Source organism: Ornithorhynchus anatinus, chromosome 21 (assembly GCF_004115215.2).
Source record: "Ornithorhynchus anatinus isolate Pmale09 chromosome 21, mOrnAna1.pri.v4, whole genome shotgun sequence".
Classification (NCBI taxonomy): Eukaryota; Metazoa; Chordata; class Mammalia; order Monotremata; family Ornithorhynchidae; genus Ornithorhynchus; species Ornithorhynchus anatinus.
Genome location: NC_041748.1, coordinates 15,366,447 through 15,383,433, shown reverse-complemented (window position 1 = coordinate 15,383,433; position 16,987 = coordinate 15,366,447). Strand labels below are relative to the sequence as shown.

The following is a 16,987-nucleotide window of genomic DNA, read 5'->3' as shown; positions in this document are numbered from 1 at the left end:
ACTATGTGTCTAGCATTGTTCATTCAATTGTATTAATTTATGTGCACAGCACTTGTACTAAGTGCTTGAGAAGTACAATTCAGCAACAAAGGCAATTCCTGCCCACAATGGGCTCACAGTCTAGAAGGTGGGAGACAGACATCAAAAGAAGTAAACGGGCATCAGTAGCATCATTATAAATAAATAGAATTATAGATATATATTAACAAAAATAAGTAGAACTATACTTATAAATATGTACATATATCCACAAGCGCTGTGGAGAGGGGAGTAGAGCAAAGGGAGTGAGTCAAGTCGATGCGGAGGTGAGGGGGAGCTGAGGAAAAGCGTGGCTTATTCTGGAAAGGCCTCCTGGAGGAGGTGCGCCTTCAGTAGGGGTTTGAAGAGGGGAAATGTGTTAGTTTGGTAGATTTGAAGAGGGAGGGCATTCTAGGCCAGAGGTAGGATGTTGCCAGGGTTCGATGGGACAGGCGAGAAGGAGGCCCAGTGAGAAGGCTAGTGGCACCAGAGGAGCCGAGTGTGTGGGCTGGGATGGGGAAGGAGAGAAGGGAGGTGAGGTAAGAAGGAGCAAGGGGATGGACAGCTTTGAAGCCAATAGCAAGGAGTTTTTGCTTGATATGGAGGTTGATAGGCAACCACTGGAGATTTTTGAGGACGGGAGTGACATGCCCAGAACGTTTCTGAAGAAAGATAATCTGGGCAGCAGAGTGAAGTATAGACTGTAATGGGGAGGGACAGGAGGTTGGGAGATCAGAAAGGAGTCTGGTGCAGTTAACCAGCCGGGATAGGGTGAGTGACTGTCTTAATGTGATAGTTTGAATGGAGAAGAAAGGGCAGATTTTAGTGAAGTTGTGAAGGGGGGCCCACAGGATTTGATGACGGATTAAATATGTGGGTTGAAATAGAGGAGGAGTCAAGGATAATGCAAAGGTTACGAGCCTGTGAGAGAGGAAGGATGGTAGTGCTGTCTACAGTGAAAGGAAAGTCAAGGAGAGGACAGGGTTTAGGAGGAAAGATAAGGTGTTCAGTCTTGGACATGTTGAGCTTTAGGTGGTGGGCGGACAGCCAGGTGGAGATGTCTTGAAGGCAGGGGGACATGCAAGCCTGGAGGGTAGGGGAGAGAGCAGGGGAGGAGTTGTAGCTTTGGATGTCATGTGCATAGAGATAAGTTGAAGCAGTGGGAGCGAATGAGTTCACCAAGGGAGTGAGAATAGATAGAGAACAGAAGGGGACCAAGAACTGACCACTGAGGAACCTGACGGTTTAGAGGATGGGACGGGGAGGAGGAACCCACAAAGGAGACTGAGAATGAATGGCCAGAGGGATAAGTTGAGAACCAGGAGAGAACGGAGTCAGTGAAGCCACGGTTGGATAATGTGTTGAGGAGAAGGGGATGGTCCACAGTGTCAAACGACGGAAGCCAGATTGGAGGGGGTCCTGGAGAGAATTGGAAGAGAGGAATTTGAGGCAGTTTAGATGACTCGTTCTGGGAGTTTGGAAAGGACAGGTAGGAGGGAGATGGGGGATGGGGTGAAACTGGAGGGGGCTGTGGGGTCAAGGGAGGGTTTTTTAGGATGGGGGAGAAGTAGGCATGTTTGAAGGCAGAGGGGAAGAAGCCACTGGAGAATGAGTGGTTGAAGATGGAAGTTGAGGGCAAGAGGGAGGGAGTGAGAGTTATTATAAGATGGGAGGGAATGGGCTCTGGAGGGGGTGCCACTTGAGAGGAGGGAGGCGATCTCTTCTAAAGATACTGCTGGGAAGGGTGGGAAGGTAGAAAAGGGGGTTGAGAAGAGAGGGGATTTGGGGGAGCTCAGACCTGATGGTGTTAATTTTCCTAATGAAATAGGTGGCCAGATCGCTGAGGGTGAGGGATGGGGGAGCGGGAGGCACAGGGGGCCTGAGGAGGGAATTAAATGTTCAGAATAACTGAGGAGGGTGATGGACATGGGTGCCAGTAAGGGGAAAAAAAGTTTTGCCTGGCAGAGAGGGCAGAGTTAAGGCAAGTAAAGATAAACTTCAAGTGGACAAGTCTGGGACTAGGTAGATACGAGTTTATTAGACTGGGCACAGTCTATGTCCCTCATGGGGCTCACAGTCCCATTAGGGAGAATGGGTATTTTATCCCCATTTTCCAGGTGAGGAAGCTGAAATCCAGGGGAAACGAAGTGACTTGACTAAGGTCACACAGCAGGGAAGTGGCAGAGTCAGAACTCAAATCCAGGTCCTCTGACTCTCAGACCCGAGCTCTTTCCAGTAGGCCGCGCTGCTCCTCATCATCTCCTCCTAGGGGGCGGCCCCTAAATAACCATCTCCTGTCCCACTCTTTCACCTGCCTCTCAATCTCATCCTTCCTCTTGCGCCACCCGCCCCTCGGCCGCACTCCATCTTATTCCCTTGGTCTCTCCCAATCTCATCTTGTCGCTGGTCCTCATTCTTGTTTCTCCCATCTCCATCTCCTGGTGAGAAACTTTCCCCCTGCTAGAGCTCCCTCCCACATCAAATCACCAAACTTCAGTTCTCCCCTCCTCCACCACCCTTCTGCAATCCAACTTCTTCCAAGAAGGTCTTCCCAAATTCATTTTTCTCCTCCCTTGGTCACACACCCTCTCAACTCAACTCTTATCTAAGCCCTTCAGAAGCACCACTAAAATAACAATAGTAATAATATTAATTGGTATTTTGTTAAATGCTTACTATGTGACAACCACTGCACTAAACACTGGGGTAGATACGAGATCATCAGGTCCATACGGGGCTCGCATTCTTAATCCCCATTTTGCAGATGAGGAAACCGAGACACAGAGAAGTTAATTGGTGGACCAGGAATGTGTCTACCAACTCTGTTATACTATACTCTCCCACAGGCTTAGTAGGGCTCTGCACGCAGTAAGCCATCAATACATACAGATGTTTAAGCAACTTGCCCAAAGTCACACAGCAGACTAGTGGCAGAGCTTGGATTAGATACCAGGTCCTTCTGACTTCCAGGCTCCGTGCTTTATTCATTAGGCCACACTCTTCCTCCCTCAAGAGCATTTATTAAAGTAGTCAACTGATAAGAGATGACTAATCCTTTCTCTTTGTAGTTGACCAATTCCCCAACAGTATTTATGAGCACTTAACTGTGAGCAGAGCACTGTCCTAAGTGCTTGGAAAAGTACAATACAACAAACAGTGACATTCCCTGCCCTCAATGAGATCACAGTCTAGAGGAGACAGACATAAATACAAACAGATAAAATTACAGATGTATTACATAAGTGCTGTGGGGCTGGGAGAGGGGGAAGAGCAAAGGGAACAAGTCAGGGCGATGCAGAAGGGAGTGGGCAATGAGGAAAAGTGGGGCTTAGTCAGGTAAGGCCTCTTGGAGGAGATGGGCCTTCAATAAGGCTTTGAAGAGGAGGAGAGTAATTATGTGTGGGATTTGAGGAGGGAGAGTGTTCCAGGCCAGAGGCAGGGCGTGGGGCAGGGTTCGGCGGCGAGACAGGCAAGATCCAGGCACAGTGAGAAGGTTAATGCTAGAGGAGCAAAGTATGTGGGCTGGGTTGTAGAATTTGAGGTAGGAGGGGGCAAGGCAATGAAGTGCTTTAAAGCTAAAAGTGAGGAGTTTTATTTGGATAGGGAGGTGGATGGACAACCACTAGAGATTTTTGAGGATGGGGATGACGTCCTGAACGTTTTTGTACAAGGATGAATCTTGCAACAGAGTGAGGTATAGACTGGAGTGGGGAGAAGTAGGATGTTGGGAGGTCAGCAAGGAGGCCGATGTAGTAATCCTGGAGGGATAGGATGAGTGATTGTATTAATATGGTAGCAGTTTGAATGGAACGGAAAGGGCAGATTTTAGTGACGATATGGAGACGGGACCCACAGGATTTGGTGGTGGATTGAATATGTGGGGTGAATGAGAAGAGGAGTCAAGGATAATGCCAACGTTACAGGCTTGTGAGACGGGAAGGATGGTAGTGCCATCCACAGTGAAAGGAAAGTCAAGGAGAGTACAGGGCTTGGGAGGGAAGATAAGGAGCTCAGTCTTGGACATGTTGAGTTTTAGGTGGTGGGCGGACATCTGGGTGGAAATGTCCTGAAGGCAGGAGGAGATGCAAGCCTGGAGGGAGGGGGAGAGAGCAGGGGAGGAGATTCAGATTTGGGTGTCACGTGCGTATAGATGATAGTTGAAGCGGTGGGAGCGAATGAGTTCACCAAGGGAGTGAGTGTAGATGGAGAACAGAAGGGGACCAAGAAATGACCCCTGGGGAACCCCGACAGTTTAGGGGATGGGAGGGGGAGGAGGAGCCCGCGAAGGAGACTGAGCATGAAAGGCCAGAGAGATAAGAGGAGAACCGGGAGAGGACAGAGTCAGTGAAGCCAAGGTTGGATAATGTGTTGAGGAGAAGGGGATGGTCCACAGAGCTGAGGAAGATTAGGATGGAGTAGGAGCTGTTGGATATGGCGAGAAGGACGTCTTTGGTGACCATGGAGAGGGTGGTTTCAGAGGAGTGGAGGGGGCAGAAGCCTGATTGGAGGGGGTCCTGGAGAGAGTTGGAGAAGAGGAATTGGAGGTAGCGAATGTAGACAGGCAGCAAGTGTAGACGACTCGCTCCAGGAGTTTGGGAAGGGTAGGAGGGAGATGAGGTGATAACTGGAGGGGGCAGTGGGTTCAAGGGAGGGTTTTTTCAGGATGGGGGAGACGTGGGCATGTTTGAAGGGGGAGAGGGGAGAGCAGAGGGGAAGAAGCTGTTGGAGAGTGAGGGGTTGAAGATGGAAGTTGAGGAGGGAAGAGGGGGAGAGTTTTTAAAAGATGAGCCGGAATGGGGTTCGAAGCCCAGGTGGAGGGCGTGGCACTTGAGGGAGGAGAATCTCCTTTCATTCATTCATTCAATAGTATTTATTGAGTGCTATGTGCAGAGCACTGTACTAAGCGCTTGGGATGAACAAGTTGGCAACAGAGACAGTCCCTGCCGTTTGACGGGCTTAAAGTCTAATCGGGGGAGATGGACAGACAAGAACAATGGCAATAAATAGTGTCAAGGGGAAGAACATCTCGTAAAAACAGTGGCAACTAAATAGAATCAAGGCGATGTACAATTCATTAACAAAATAAATAGAGCAATGGAAATATATACAGTTCAGAGCAGTATCTCCTCTGAAGATACTGCTGGGAAGGATGGGAAGGTAGAGGGGGCTGAGAGGAGGGGGGATTTGGGGGACCTCAGACCTGATGGTGTTAATTTTGCCATACAAAGTAGGTAGCCAGATCGTTGGGGTTGAGGGATGGGGGAGGAGGAGGAACGGGGGCCTTGAAGAGGGAGTTAAACGTTCAGAATAATAATAATAACAATGTTGGTATTTAAGCACTTACTATGTGCAGAGCACTGTTCTAAGCGCTGGGGTAGATACAGGGTAATCAGATTGTCCCACATGAGGCTCACAGTCTTCATCCCCATATTACAGATGAGGTAACTGAGGCACAGAGAAGTTAAGGGACTTGCCCACAGTCATAGAGCTGACAAGTGGCAGAGCCGGGATTTGAACCCATGACCTCTGACTCCCAAGCCCGTGCTCTTTCCACTGAGCCACACTGAATAACTGAGGAGGGTGATGGGCATGGGTGTCAATAAGGGAAGAGAAATCATTTTACCGGGCAGAGTTAAGGCAAGAAGGGACAAGATTAAAGTGGGCAAGGGTCATCCTGGTGTTCAAGTTTCCACCAGCAGTGTTCAGCGCCTCAAGTATAAAAGCGATGGAGATGGACAGTGGAGGTGATCCAAAGCTGTGGGTTATTGGAACGAGAGTGACGAAGGGAAAAGGGAACAAATGAGTTCAGTCGAGTAGAGAGAGTGGAGTTGAGAGCATCTATTTGGTCATCAAGAGTGGGTAGAATGGGTAGGGAGGCTAGTTGTGGGGTATGATGATCTGAGACAGATGGATGTGGTCGAGAGAGGTCTCTGAGGGGGAATAGTAGATTTATGGGGAGGGGGAGTGCGAGAAGGTTTGGTCAGAGAGAGGGATTTCAGAGTTGCTTAGGATGGAGATTGTGCAGCAGTAAGAGATGATGAGATCGAGGGGGTGACCAAGTTGTTGAGTGGGCGAGGTGGGGTGGAGCAGGAGGTTGGCACAGTTGAGTGATAGAAGGCGGGCAGCAGAGGAATCACATCTTATGTGAATGTTGAAGTCTCCAAGGATCAAAGTGGGCATGGAAAAAGGAAGGTGAGAAAGGGGTCAAAATGGTTAAAGTTGGAGGTGGGGCCAGGGGGGTGGTAGATGATGGCTACAAGAATCTGGAGGGGGTGGTAGAGGGCTTCAAAGGAGGGGAAAGAAAGGGAAGGGGGAGGAGGGATGGTAGTTAAGTGACCGGCCTCCATCCCAGTTCGCTGAACTGCCAGTTGCCCGGGCGTTTAGCCGCCCTGGTTGGGAAAGGCTCGGGGTCCCGGAGGACAACTTGGAGCGCTGCTAGGAAGGACACCCACCAAGGCTTGTGGGAAGGGAGAGTGATCTCGGGATGAGTGGCCATGTGGCAGAAACTAAAGGAGCTGGGTTTTCCTACGGAGGAGCTGGATGTAATGCCCACCCATATCCTGAGGGTGCTGACCCCTGGGGCCAGATCAAAAGCTCTGCCCTCCACAGAGTAGGGAGGCTAGAAGGGGGATCTGGTGGGCCTCACCAACGGACACATGGCCACAGCCCTCTCACAGTCTTGGTGCTCCCCGCATATGGCCTAGTGAATGAACCTCAGGAAATCTTCAGGAAATCTTTCCTCTGGAAATGAGGAAAGGTTATAAAGATGGAAAAGAGTGAAAGGCTCAAAAGAAGCTGAGTGGAAGTCCCCAAGGGTTATCTCTAAAGTGGTAATGGGGGAGTGAATGTAAAGGAGAAGGAATCCCTGTCTTTAGGTGTTTGTCTTGGGGGTTGGAAATTGACGTCTCATTTGATGGGGGGATTGGCTGTACCCCTGTGTCTGTGTGACTGTGAGGGATGTTAGGGTTGAGCGAATTGGCTAGTGTTGTGGAAATGCGTGTTATACAATGTGATGAGAAAACTGAATTTGTGTAGCTCCACAGGTTGTCATTTTATTGGTCTCATGTTTTTTTATCCTATACCCGTCGCTCATCTATTCTCGGAAGTCACCCAGTCAGTTGCAGAAAACTGCATCTGAGGCATTAGGGTAGGAAATCTAGCCAACTTTCCTCAGGCCCTTATTGGAATAAGAACATCCTAAGGGGCCGGAGCTGTCAGTTTAGACTAGACGATTCAAAAGGAATTTGAGGAAAGGCCTCCAGCAAAGGGTTGCTCAAGGAAATGGTTGCCTTCTTCAAACAAAAGGCGCCTCCCTCAATCAAATAGTTGTATGAAATTGCAAAGGAGGCTGTTGGGTGAGAATTTGAAATTGCTTTCCTGGCTAGAAATGCCTTTAGGGTTGGTGACAATCACTTTTTCTGAAATTCTACTGCATGAGATTTTGCTAAATTGGTAAAAGAGGTAGATACATGTCGAGTGAAAACTGTTATCTTGATATATCTAGCTGGTATAAACATGATAGCTTGAAGGAAACCTGTCTTGATATGTTCATTAGGGAATTAACCACGTATGTGGTAAAAATGTATGGAAGATGTGTTCACTTGTGTAATTTTTGATAAACTGGAATGTTAAAATGTAGTATAAAGGAATATTGTTGGGATAAAGGTTGGATTGGATGGCGTTTGAGGGGACAGTTGCACACGAAGTAGGTTTAATTGTTGAGTATGACAAACTTTTAAAAAAGGGGTTTATTTGTTCATCCTTGCTTGTTACATTGGTCTTTTGTTCTGCATGTTGTCTCTACTAAAGCTTGGCTAAAGGGACTAGAAACATGAATGTTTCTATGTATCATACATATATAAAAGGAAAGGGCCTGGATGACTACTTTGTCTTTGCAGTTGTTTCCTTTTAAGGGACTGAGAAGCTTTAGGTATCAGAACCCAAGGATTTGGAAAGCAACAGAAGGATGATAATGGGAAATAATTGTTAAATTGTTATAATTTCTAAGAATAAAAAATTCTTAATTATTGGGAAAAGGGTGTTATATCAAACTTCATCATTTGTGTTGATGCTGCTGATCACTTCCTCACAATTCTGGGGTTAGGATTGTATGTTCCTAGGTTCTCGTCCATTTGGGACACATTGATTTCCAGAAGGGTCCAGCAAAAGGGATCATGGCTGAACTGCCTCCTGGAGAGCCTGTCTTCAGTCTTAACCAAGATGTGACATCAGGGAGGGGGACCTCTTTCCACAGGACCACTTGGTTCACCGTGACCGGTGCCTCTTGCCACCCTTTGGCACCTTCATCCGGGCAATTCTGGAGACGTGGACATGACCGCTTCTGACAACGTACCATGCGGTTTAGATGAGAAGCCCACGCTGCAGGAGGAGCTTGGGACTGGTTTTGAGGCCTTTGAGAACTGGGGAAGCTCCCCATTCTGCGGGTTGCAAAGACTTTTGCTTTTAGCCCGAGGGAGGGGGTGGGGGGGATTTGGTCTGTGTACAGATGTTGCACAGCTCCGTCTGCAAGCAGCAGGCACTTCAGCTACCCCCGCCCTATACCTCAGTGCACAGTGCCTCAAAACCATAGTGGTCCATCGACCACTCTCCCCTGCCTCGATACCTCATGCTCGCACGATTTAAGAGTGCCTCCTCCTGTTGCCCCTGGCCATGGGCTAGGGCCCATCCTCTGCCCCGACCCATGGACCTGCTTTCCTGGTTCCTTGGCGCCTGGGAAGAACATAGGACCGTGTGGTCAGGGGAGGGACAGCACCACAAGGCCGGGCTTCCGGTGCGGCTCTGCCACCATGGAACTTGTGTGTGTGGGCGGAGGGTTGTCAGGAGGGCCCGGATGGCATGTCCCAAGGTGAATGGGGTACTCACCATCTCAGAGTCAAATGTTATCTCGTGACTGCCCGAGCCAGCGAGGCGAAATGGGGAAGGTGGGGGTGGGAGACTGCCCCCCGGCCCTTTACCAAAACTGCTAGATTGACAGCCCAAGCCAGGAATACAGAGAACACTGAAGGGGTCCCTCGCCCTTGGGCCAATTAAATTAGGTATGAGGCGTTTGGACTGGGGGAGGTGCACAGGGTGGAGATTGGATAAACTGAGGTTGGAAGGGCCTAAGAGGACAGGTAACAAATACCTGTGGCCTCTGACCTTCTGCGTAGCAGATGGAGACTTGGAGCAGCTGGCCTCATGTCACCTCTTGCCCAGAGCGTGGGGTGCCTGCTCTGCCTACACAGAGGGAAGAGGCGTGGGATGGGTGAGTGTCCTGCTTGAACCCTCGTGGGGCTGGAAGGGCACTGGATTCTTCCCAGGTGGGAAGTGCTTATGTATGATATCTATATCTGCCTTGCCACAGGCGAGAAACACATAAGTATATTCCTCCCAAAAGGGAAGTTCAATTCACTGCATTGCAAATAATTAAATAATTCAGTTTACCTCGAGGAATAAAATTTGTATGAAAACTCAGACTTTCTGTCCCCATTCTCTCTCTCGCTGCACCAATTCCCAAAAGAACCCACCCCCAGATGACAGGTGGCAGATGCAAGCTTGGAGAGAAGTCGGAGGAGGAGATGTAGATATGGGTATCATCTGCAGAGAGATGGTAGTTGACGCCATGGGAGCAAATGAGTTCAAGTACAGAGTGTTAAAAAAAAAAAAAAAGTTCTTGATAAACATAAAAGCCTCCCACACCCAGCTTCGAAGCCAACAATCTAAATGGGCTTGATCTTGAAGTGTAATCCAATGAGACTGAACACCAAACACTTGAGGTCCTGAACCAGGTAGTAGAATACCCGTAAGCCTTCGGGATCCCTAGAGCAGGAGAGCACAACAATTAATGTTCGGTTCCTGTAACAAAAAGGGATCAAAACAATTCCACAAGAAGAAAAAACTCAAGCTTCCCTAAGCTTACAAAACAGAAATAAAAGCTGAGTTTTACAACAGGAACACACACCATTTCTCCTCCCACCACCCCAAAATGAAAACATTCTCAGACTTCTGCAGGAATAAAGGTTGAATGATTCTTCAAAATCTGGACAAATCTCACCTCTAACTCATTTCTGCCTTAAAATGTCTAATTTTTCTCCATCATAATTGATCTCACTACAGTATGAATTATGCACAGCACAATGGTTTACCTCTGAGTTTTACTAAATTTTTTTCACTGTGTGGTAAGGTGTTCAGAAGCAATGTTTTTAATCCCTATTTGACTTTTATGAATAAGAGCTTCCAAAATAATCAGTAATATTCTCCAACTAGACCCTTGTCATTTTCTTTGGATTCAGAAGTGTGCCAAATCTTTCACATTTCCAGCACCCAGCGTGGCTCAGTGGAAAGAGCTCAGGCTTGGGAGTCAGAGGTCATGGGTTTGAATCCCGGCTCTGCCATTTGTCAACTGTGTGACTGTGGGCAAGTCACTTGACTTCTCTGTGCCTCAGTTCCCTCATCTGTAAAATGAGGATTAAAACTATGAGTCCCACGTGGGACAATCTGATTACCCTGTATCTATCCCAGTGCTTAGAACAGTGCTCTGCACATAGTAAGCGCTTAAATACCAACATCATTATTATTATTATTGTTATATATATTCCTGGGGACACCTCTATTAAAATTTGCCTCACAAAATCTCCTCTATAAACCCCAGACTTCATAGAGATAATAATGATAATAATGTGGGTATTTGTTAAGCACGTACTATGTGCAGGGCATTGTTTTAAGCGCTGGGGGAGATACAGGGTAATCAGGTTGTCCCATGCGAGGCTCACAGTTAATCTCCATTTTACAGATGAGGTAACTGAGACGCAGAGAAGTTAAGTGACTTGCCCAGAGTCACACAGCTGACAAGTGGCAGAGTCAGAATTCAAACCCATGACCTCTGACTCCCAAACCCCCACTCTTCCCAATGAGCCACGCTGATCTAACTGGCAGGTGAGTACCTGGGCAAAAATGAGGATTTTAAAAATTCCACTCTAAGATTCCTGGCATACATTTGCAGATGAGCTATATTTTTTTAGCTGAATAGAATAGAGAAGCAGTGTGGGTCGGTGGAAAGAGCACAGGCTTGGGAGTCAGAGGTCATGGGTTCGAATCCCTGCTCTGCCACTTGTCAGCTGTGTGACTGTGGGCAAGTCCCTTAACTTCTCTCTGCCTCAGTTACCTCATTTGTAAAATGGGGATTAAGACTGTGAGCCTCACGAGGGACAACCTGATTAGCCTGTATCTCCCCCAGCGCTTAGAACAGTGCTCTGCACATAGTAAGTGCTTAACAAATACCAACCTTAGTCCTGAAAGCTGGGGAAAGGGACTTGTTGCTGGCCTGGCACCCCGCTGGCTTGTGACTGTCACCGCCTCTTGACTTCTTTCCCAAAGCAACAGCAAGGTCTCCTTGAGGTAATGGGATCCATCAGCCATTTGTCTCCCTAGTTAAGCATTTCCCCCTGACCTCCCCTTTGTCCCACTAACCCCCTCTCTCTTCCCCGAAATTGGTGGGGCTCCCGCTGAGTCTATCCCCTCACCTGGTGATCTACCTGGAGATGTCAATGCCCTTCCTCTAAATGCAAAGTACATGCCCTGTGTGGCCTGGGCAGACTGTCCCTGAGTCATCCCGCAAACGCCTCACACAAAACAATACCCACGTGAGCAAGGCTCCAAATACTCACTTGGACTGATTCACGTCAATAAGGGAGCCGATTTTAGACGTGGTGAAGGAAATGTGTTCGTCGCCAATGACGATCTCCAGTTCCTAGGAATGTTTTAGAAATGATCGAAAGAAAACATGAATTAGTCTAATGGGTCGACTTGCTGACCCCGCCTCATTTCCTTCCCTGAGGGCATCGGAACCAGAGACCCTCTCTTGCTTCTTCCCATGGGCGCCACTCAACCCTACCCAGCTGCTGGTGGCCTACGGCGCAGATAGACAAAAAGAACGACTCAAACGACTACCTAATAGTCTATTCCAAACTGCTTTCAAAAATACATTTTACCATTATGATGGTAAGAAAAAAACCTGCTTACATAATCAGTGACTTGTCTCCAAGTGGGAATAGAAGCCTGCAGTGGCAAGGAGCAGCTCAGCCACGTTGCGGGAAAGTTTTACAATTTAGAGAAAGTCCCTGGGAGTAGCTGGCATAAAATGAGAAGCAGCATGGCCTACTGGAAAGAGCCCGGGTCTGGGAACCAGGGGACCTGGGTTCTAATCCCAGCTCTGCCAATTGCTTGTTGAGTGACCCTGGGCAAATCAGTTAACTTCTCTGTGCCTCAGTTCTCCCTCCTACTTAAACTGTGAGCCTCCATGTGGGACAGGGACTATGTCCAACTTAACTAACTTGTATCTAACCTCAGTGCTTAATAGAGTGTTTGACACACAGTAAGTGCTTAACAAATACCATAAAAAATTTTTCTACAAAAATGGAAACCTCAGGGAGCCTGCCGACTGTTGCGCTGTACTCTCGCAACACCTTGGTACAGTGCTCTGCACGCAGTAAGCGCCCAATAAATACCACTGAATAGTTTGATTGGGAAGACTGCAGGGGTACAGATTCTGGAGTTCTCCCTCAGGGTTTGAGGGGGAGGCCGGGGAGAAAAATCCAGAAAGAAGGAAGTGGAGTCCAAGGCCTCTTGCCCCCGTTGTTCCTGGAGTGAGAGCAGATGCTAATGAGTTTGGGACAGTGGGGGAAACTGCAGGGCCAAGCCCCATCTGGCCCGAGCATCCCATAGAGCCAGCCTGCCAATTCAGTCAACCCTGGTTTCACACCCTGTCCTACAAAAACGAAACACGAAATAATCTCATCACTCTGTGTGAAGACGCTCACGTCAAGTTTATCACTGTATCAGTATGGAATATCTGTAGGGGAACCAAGCCCTCTTTACACAACAAATGCCTAACACTTTTACCGGTCGGTATTATGGCCACCAAATCTTCACATGTGGCGGCCTGGCGGCCCTTCCTCAAACTTGTCCGGCGACCCTCCAGTCTAAAGAATGTCCCATTCCTGCCTTCGGACAAATTCCGTCGCTAAATGCTATCGGTTCCAACTTCAAACCATCCCTTAAAATCTGCCCCTTCCTCAGCTACGGCGTTAATCCTATCACTTATCCTACCCCACCTGGATTATTCAGGCAGCCTCCTGTCTCTTCCCCACTTCTGTCCACACTCCACTCTGTTGCCCGGATCATTTTTCTACAAAAACATTCAGACCCATGTTTTCCCCCTCCTCAAGAAACTCCAGTAGTTGCCCATCCACTTCCGCATTAAACAAAAACTCACCATCAAAGCAAAGCTCTCCATCACATTCCCCCACTCCTCCCCTCACTACTCTCTTGCAACCCAGCCCCCACATTTTGCTCCTCTAATGCTCACTTTCCTGCTGTTCCTCGATCTCTCTGTCTCACCGCCGACCCCTCAGACAGTGACTCTCCCGCTGCTTCAAAGCCTTACTCAAGGCCCATCTCCTCCAAGAGGCCTTCCCTGTCTAAGCCCTTCTATCTTCTTCTCCCACTCCCTTCCGCGTCACCCTGACTTGCTCCCTTTATACATCCCCCCTCCCAGGTCCACAGCACTTATGTACTTACCTGTCATTTATTTTTATTAATGTCTGTCTTCCCCTCCAGACTGTAAGCTTGTTGTGGGCAAGGAATGTGTTGTGTACAACACAACAATAAACAGACACCTTCCCTACTGCTGCACTGTACTCTCCCCAGCGTTTAATAAGTGCTCAATAAATATGAATGAATGTTGGGGGCAGGGCTGAATGCCACAGTACCAATGGAGAAGGAAAAACAAGGAAGGGTCAAGACTTTAGTTACTTTACATTTTAGATTAAAGCAAAGCCAAGACATATTTCAGGATCGCCTGACTCGTCAGATGCCTCTCGCTTAGAAAAGTTACTTGATACAAACCTGCCGGCCGACTCTGTCTGGGGGAGGCCACAGGGCATCGTCTTCTTTTGTGATCTCACTGTCATCAATTATTCTTTTCAGTTCCTCCATCACACTCTTGTGTACATAAGCCTGCAAGCCAATGAAAATTACAGATTTCCGGTAGACATTTCAGAGGCAAACACTAAGTACTAAGCGCTTGGGAAAGTACAATACTACAATAAGCAATGACATTCCCTGTCCAGAACGAGCTCACAGTCTAGAGTGAGGGGAGACAGATATCAATGCAAATAGATAAAATGACAAATATGTACATAAGTGCTGTGGGGCTGGTTGGGGGGGGGGGGGGGCAGCGGTCGGTCAGGGGTAGACGCTCCCTGGCTGCTGAAGTCACCCACTCCAATTCATTCATTAATTCAATCATAGTTATTGAGCGCTTACTGAGTGCAGAGCACTGTACTAAGCGGTTGGAAAGTACCATACAGCAATGAAGAGAAATAATCCCCGCCCCAAATGGGCTTACAGTCTAGGGTGTGTGTGGCAGGGGTCGTCTTCCACCCCAAATGCTGTACCAGGTTGGGAGCCGAGAGGGGTGGGATCCACAGATTCTCCATTCTGATGTCCCAAAGGCTAGGTGACGGGCAGGGGCTGCAGTCTTTCTGAACCTGACTTCAAAGTCAGCCATCCAATACCAAGACGATGCGCTCTCCCAGCCTAAAGATGCTAACGCGTACTCACTGGAGACGGGGCCCTCGAATACTGCACCTCAACAAGGAGCGTTTCGACACATTTTAACGCCACCCAAAATGAGAATCTGTTTTCTGAGAAGCCATCTTCATTCCGCCAACCACCGTCACTTGTTTCTCCAAGTGATGTTAACAACGGAACTCTGAGCACAACGGACTGATCCAGTGGTAGCATCGTTACGGCCTCGTGTCCTTGTAAATTACTTCGCTAGGTGATAATGATGGAAACAGGCTAAATGCCAGAATACGAAAAGCCGGATTCTCTAAAATGTCATACCTCTTTTCTGATCATGACATCGTTTTTGTAATTACTGTTGTTGGCGTATCTCAACTTCCCTGTTGGAGGAAAAATAAAACATTTTACAATGGTTAAAATTATGATTCTGGTATTTTTTCAGAGCATACTATGTGCCAAGCACTGTACTAAGTGCTGGGGGAAGCATAAGGTAGTTTGTAAAGCGTGAGCACTTATTCAGCCCTCACCTTGCCTCACAACATTTCCATACATTTCCATCTGTAATTTTATTTTAATGTCAATCTTCCCCTCCAGTGTGTAGGCTCTTTGTGGGCAGGGGATGTCTATTTACTCTTTTGTCTGGTACTCTCCCAAGAGCTCAGTCCAGGGCTCTGCACAGTGAAACATTTAATAAATACCATTGCTGCGATTGACTGGATGGACTTAGCCTATGTGGAAGACTGGAGTCTCCAGAAGTCTCCTAGCTAGGCATCTTTATTGAGCTTGGGAGAGTCCCCAAGAGCCCTTAGAGGGGACAACTGACCTTAGGCACCTGCAAAAAGAAATACTCCCACACTGAGCTGGTCTGACTCGGGCAACTATAAAATGTTCGTGTTGCATCGGTGCTGACTAGTGATTGATGGACTGCTTGCTGACAATCAATCAATGGTATTATTACTCTAATCATCCCCTCTGCATCGTCTCTCCGTTGGATCTCTGATCTTCAGATATTCTACAACGAAGCACTCATTCATTCAATCGTATTTATTAAGTGTTTACTGTGTGCAGAGCACTGTACTAGGTGCTTAGGAGGGTACCGTATAACTATAATCAGATACATTCCCTGCCCACAAAGAGTCATTCATTCATCAATCGTATTTACTGCATGCTTACTGTGTGCAAAGCGCTGCACTAAGCGCTTGAGAGAGTACGGTATAACAATAAGAAGACGCTTTCCCTGCCTACAACGAATCATTCAATCGTATTTATTGAGTGCTTACTGTGTGCAAAACACTGTGCTAAGCGCTTGAAAGAATACGTGATTAGAATTGGAAACACATTAGAGATATAGAGTTTAGAGACATTAAAATCAGAGACACATAGACACGTTCTCTGCACACGTCATTCATTCATTCAATCGTACTTATTGGGCGCTTACTGTGCGCAAAGCACTGTACTAAGCGCTTGAGTACGGTATAACAATAAGCACTTTCCCTACGCACGAGTCATTCATTCATTGAATCGTATTTACTGGGCGCAAAGCACTGTACTAAGCGCTGGAGAAAGTATGGTAATAAAAATAAACAGACACATTCCCTGCGCACGAGTCGTTCATTCAATTGTATTTACTGGGCGCAAAGCACTGTAGTAAGCGCTTGAGCGAGTACGGTATAACAACACGCAGACACCTTCCCTGCGCACAACGCGTCATTTATTCATTCGATCGTACTTACTGGGCGCTTAGTGTGTGCAGAGAACTGTACTAAGCGCTTGGGAGAGGGCAGTATACCAATAAGCACCTTCCCTGCGCACAACGAGTCGTCCATTCAATTGTATTTACTGGGCGCTTACTGGGTGCAGAGCACTGTACTAAGCGCTTGGGCGAGTATGGTATAACAACACGCACTTTGCCGGCGCACGAGTCATTCATTCATTCATTCATTCAATCGTATTTACTGGGCGCTTAGCGTGTGCAGAGGACTGTACTAAGCGCTTGGGAGAGAGAGGTATAACAATAAGCACTTTCCCTGCGCACCACGAGTCGTTCATCCAACTGTATTTACTGGGCGCTTAGTGGGCGCAGAGCACTGTACTAAGCGCTTGAGCGAGTGCGGCCTAAGACTAAGCAGACGCTTTCCCCGCGCAACACGCGTCATTCATTCATGCGATCGCCCTGCGTGGGCGCTTAGGGTGCGCAGAGCACTGCCCTAAGCGCTTGGGACAGTCCCCGGGGGACGAGCCCCCGGCCCCCTGCGGCCCCGCTCACCGTCCGGCCGGAACTCGAACTCCAGGAACTCGTGGCCAAACTTGCCCTTGTGGCCCACGTAGTAGCGCAGGTAGAAGTCGCTGGCCATGCCGCCTCCCTCCCCCGCCCGCCCGCCTG

General features: G+C 48.1%; 1 protein-coding gene across 1 annotated transcript; it reads right to left on the bottom strand.

The window, feature by feature from the left end:
• Positions 1 to 7,748: 7,748 nt before the first annotated feature.
• On the bottom strand, positions 7,749 to 16,978 carry LOC100078216 (protein mago nashi homolog). Its single transcript, XM_029049215.2, has 5 exons — positions 16,871 to 16,978; positions 14,926 to 14,984; positions 13,924 to 14,034; positions 11,685 to 11,767; positions 7,749 to 9,837 (listed from the first exon to the last, which is right to left on the bottom strand). Exons 1-5 carry the CDS (start codon positions 16,956 to 16,958, stop codon positions 9,738 to 9,740), a joined length of 441 nt encoding a protein of 146 aa, XP_028905048.1. The 5' UTR covers positions 16,959 to 16,978; the 3' UTR covers positions 7,749 to 9,737.
• Positions 16,979 to 16,987: the final 9 nt, after the last annotated feature.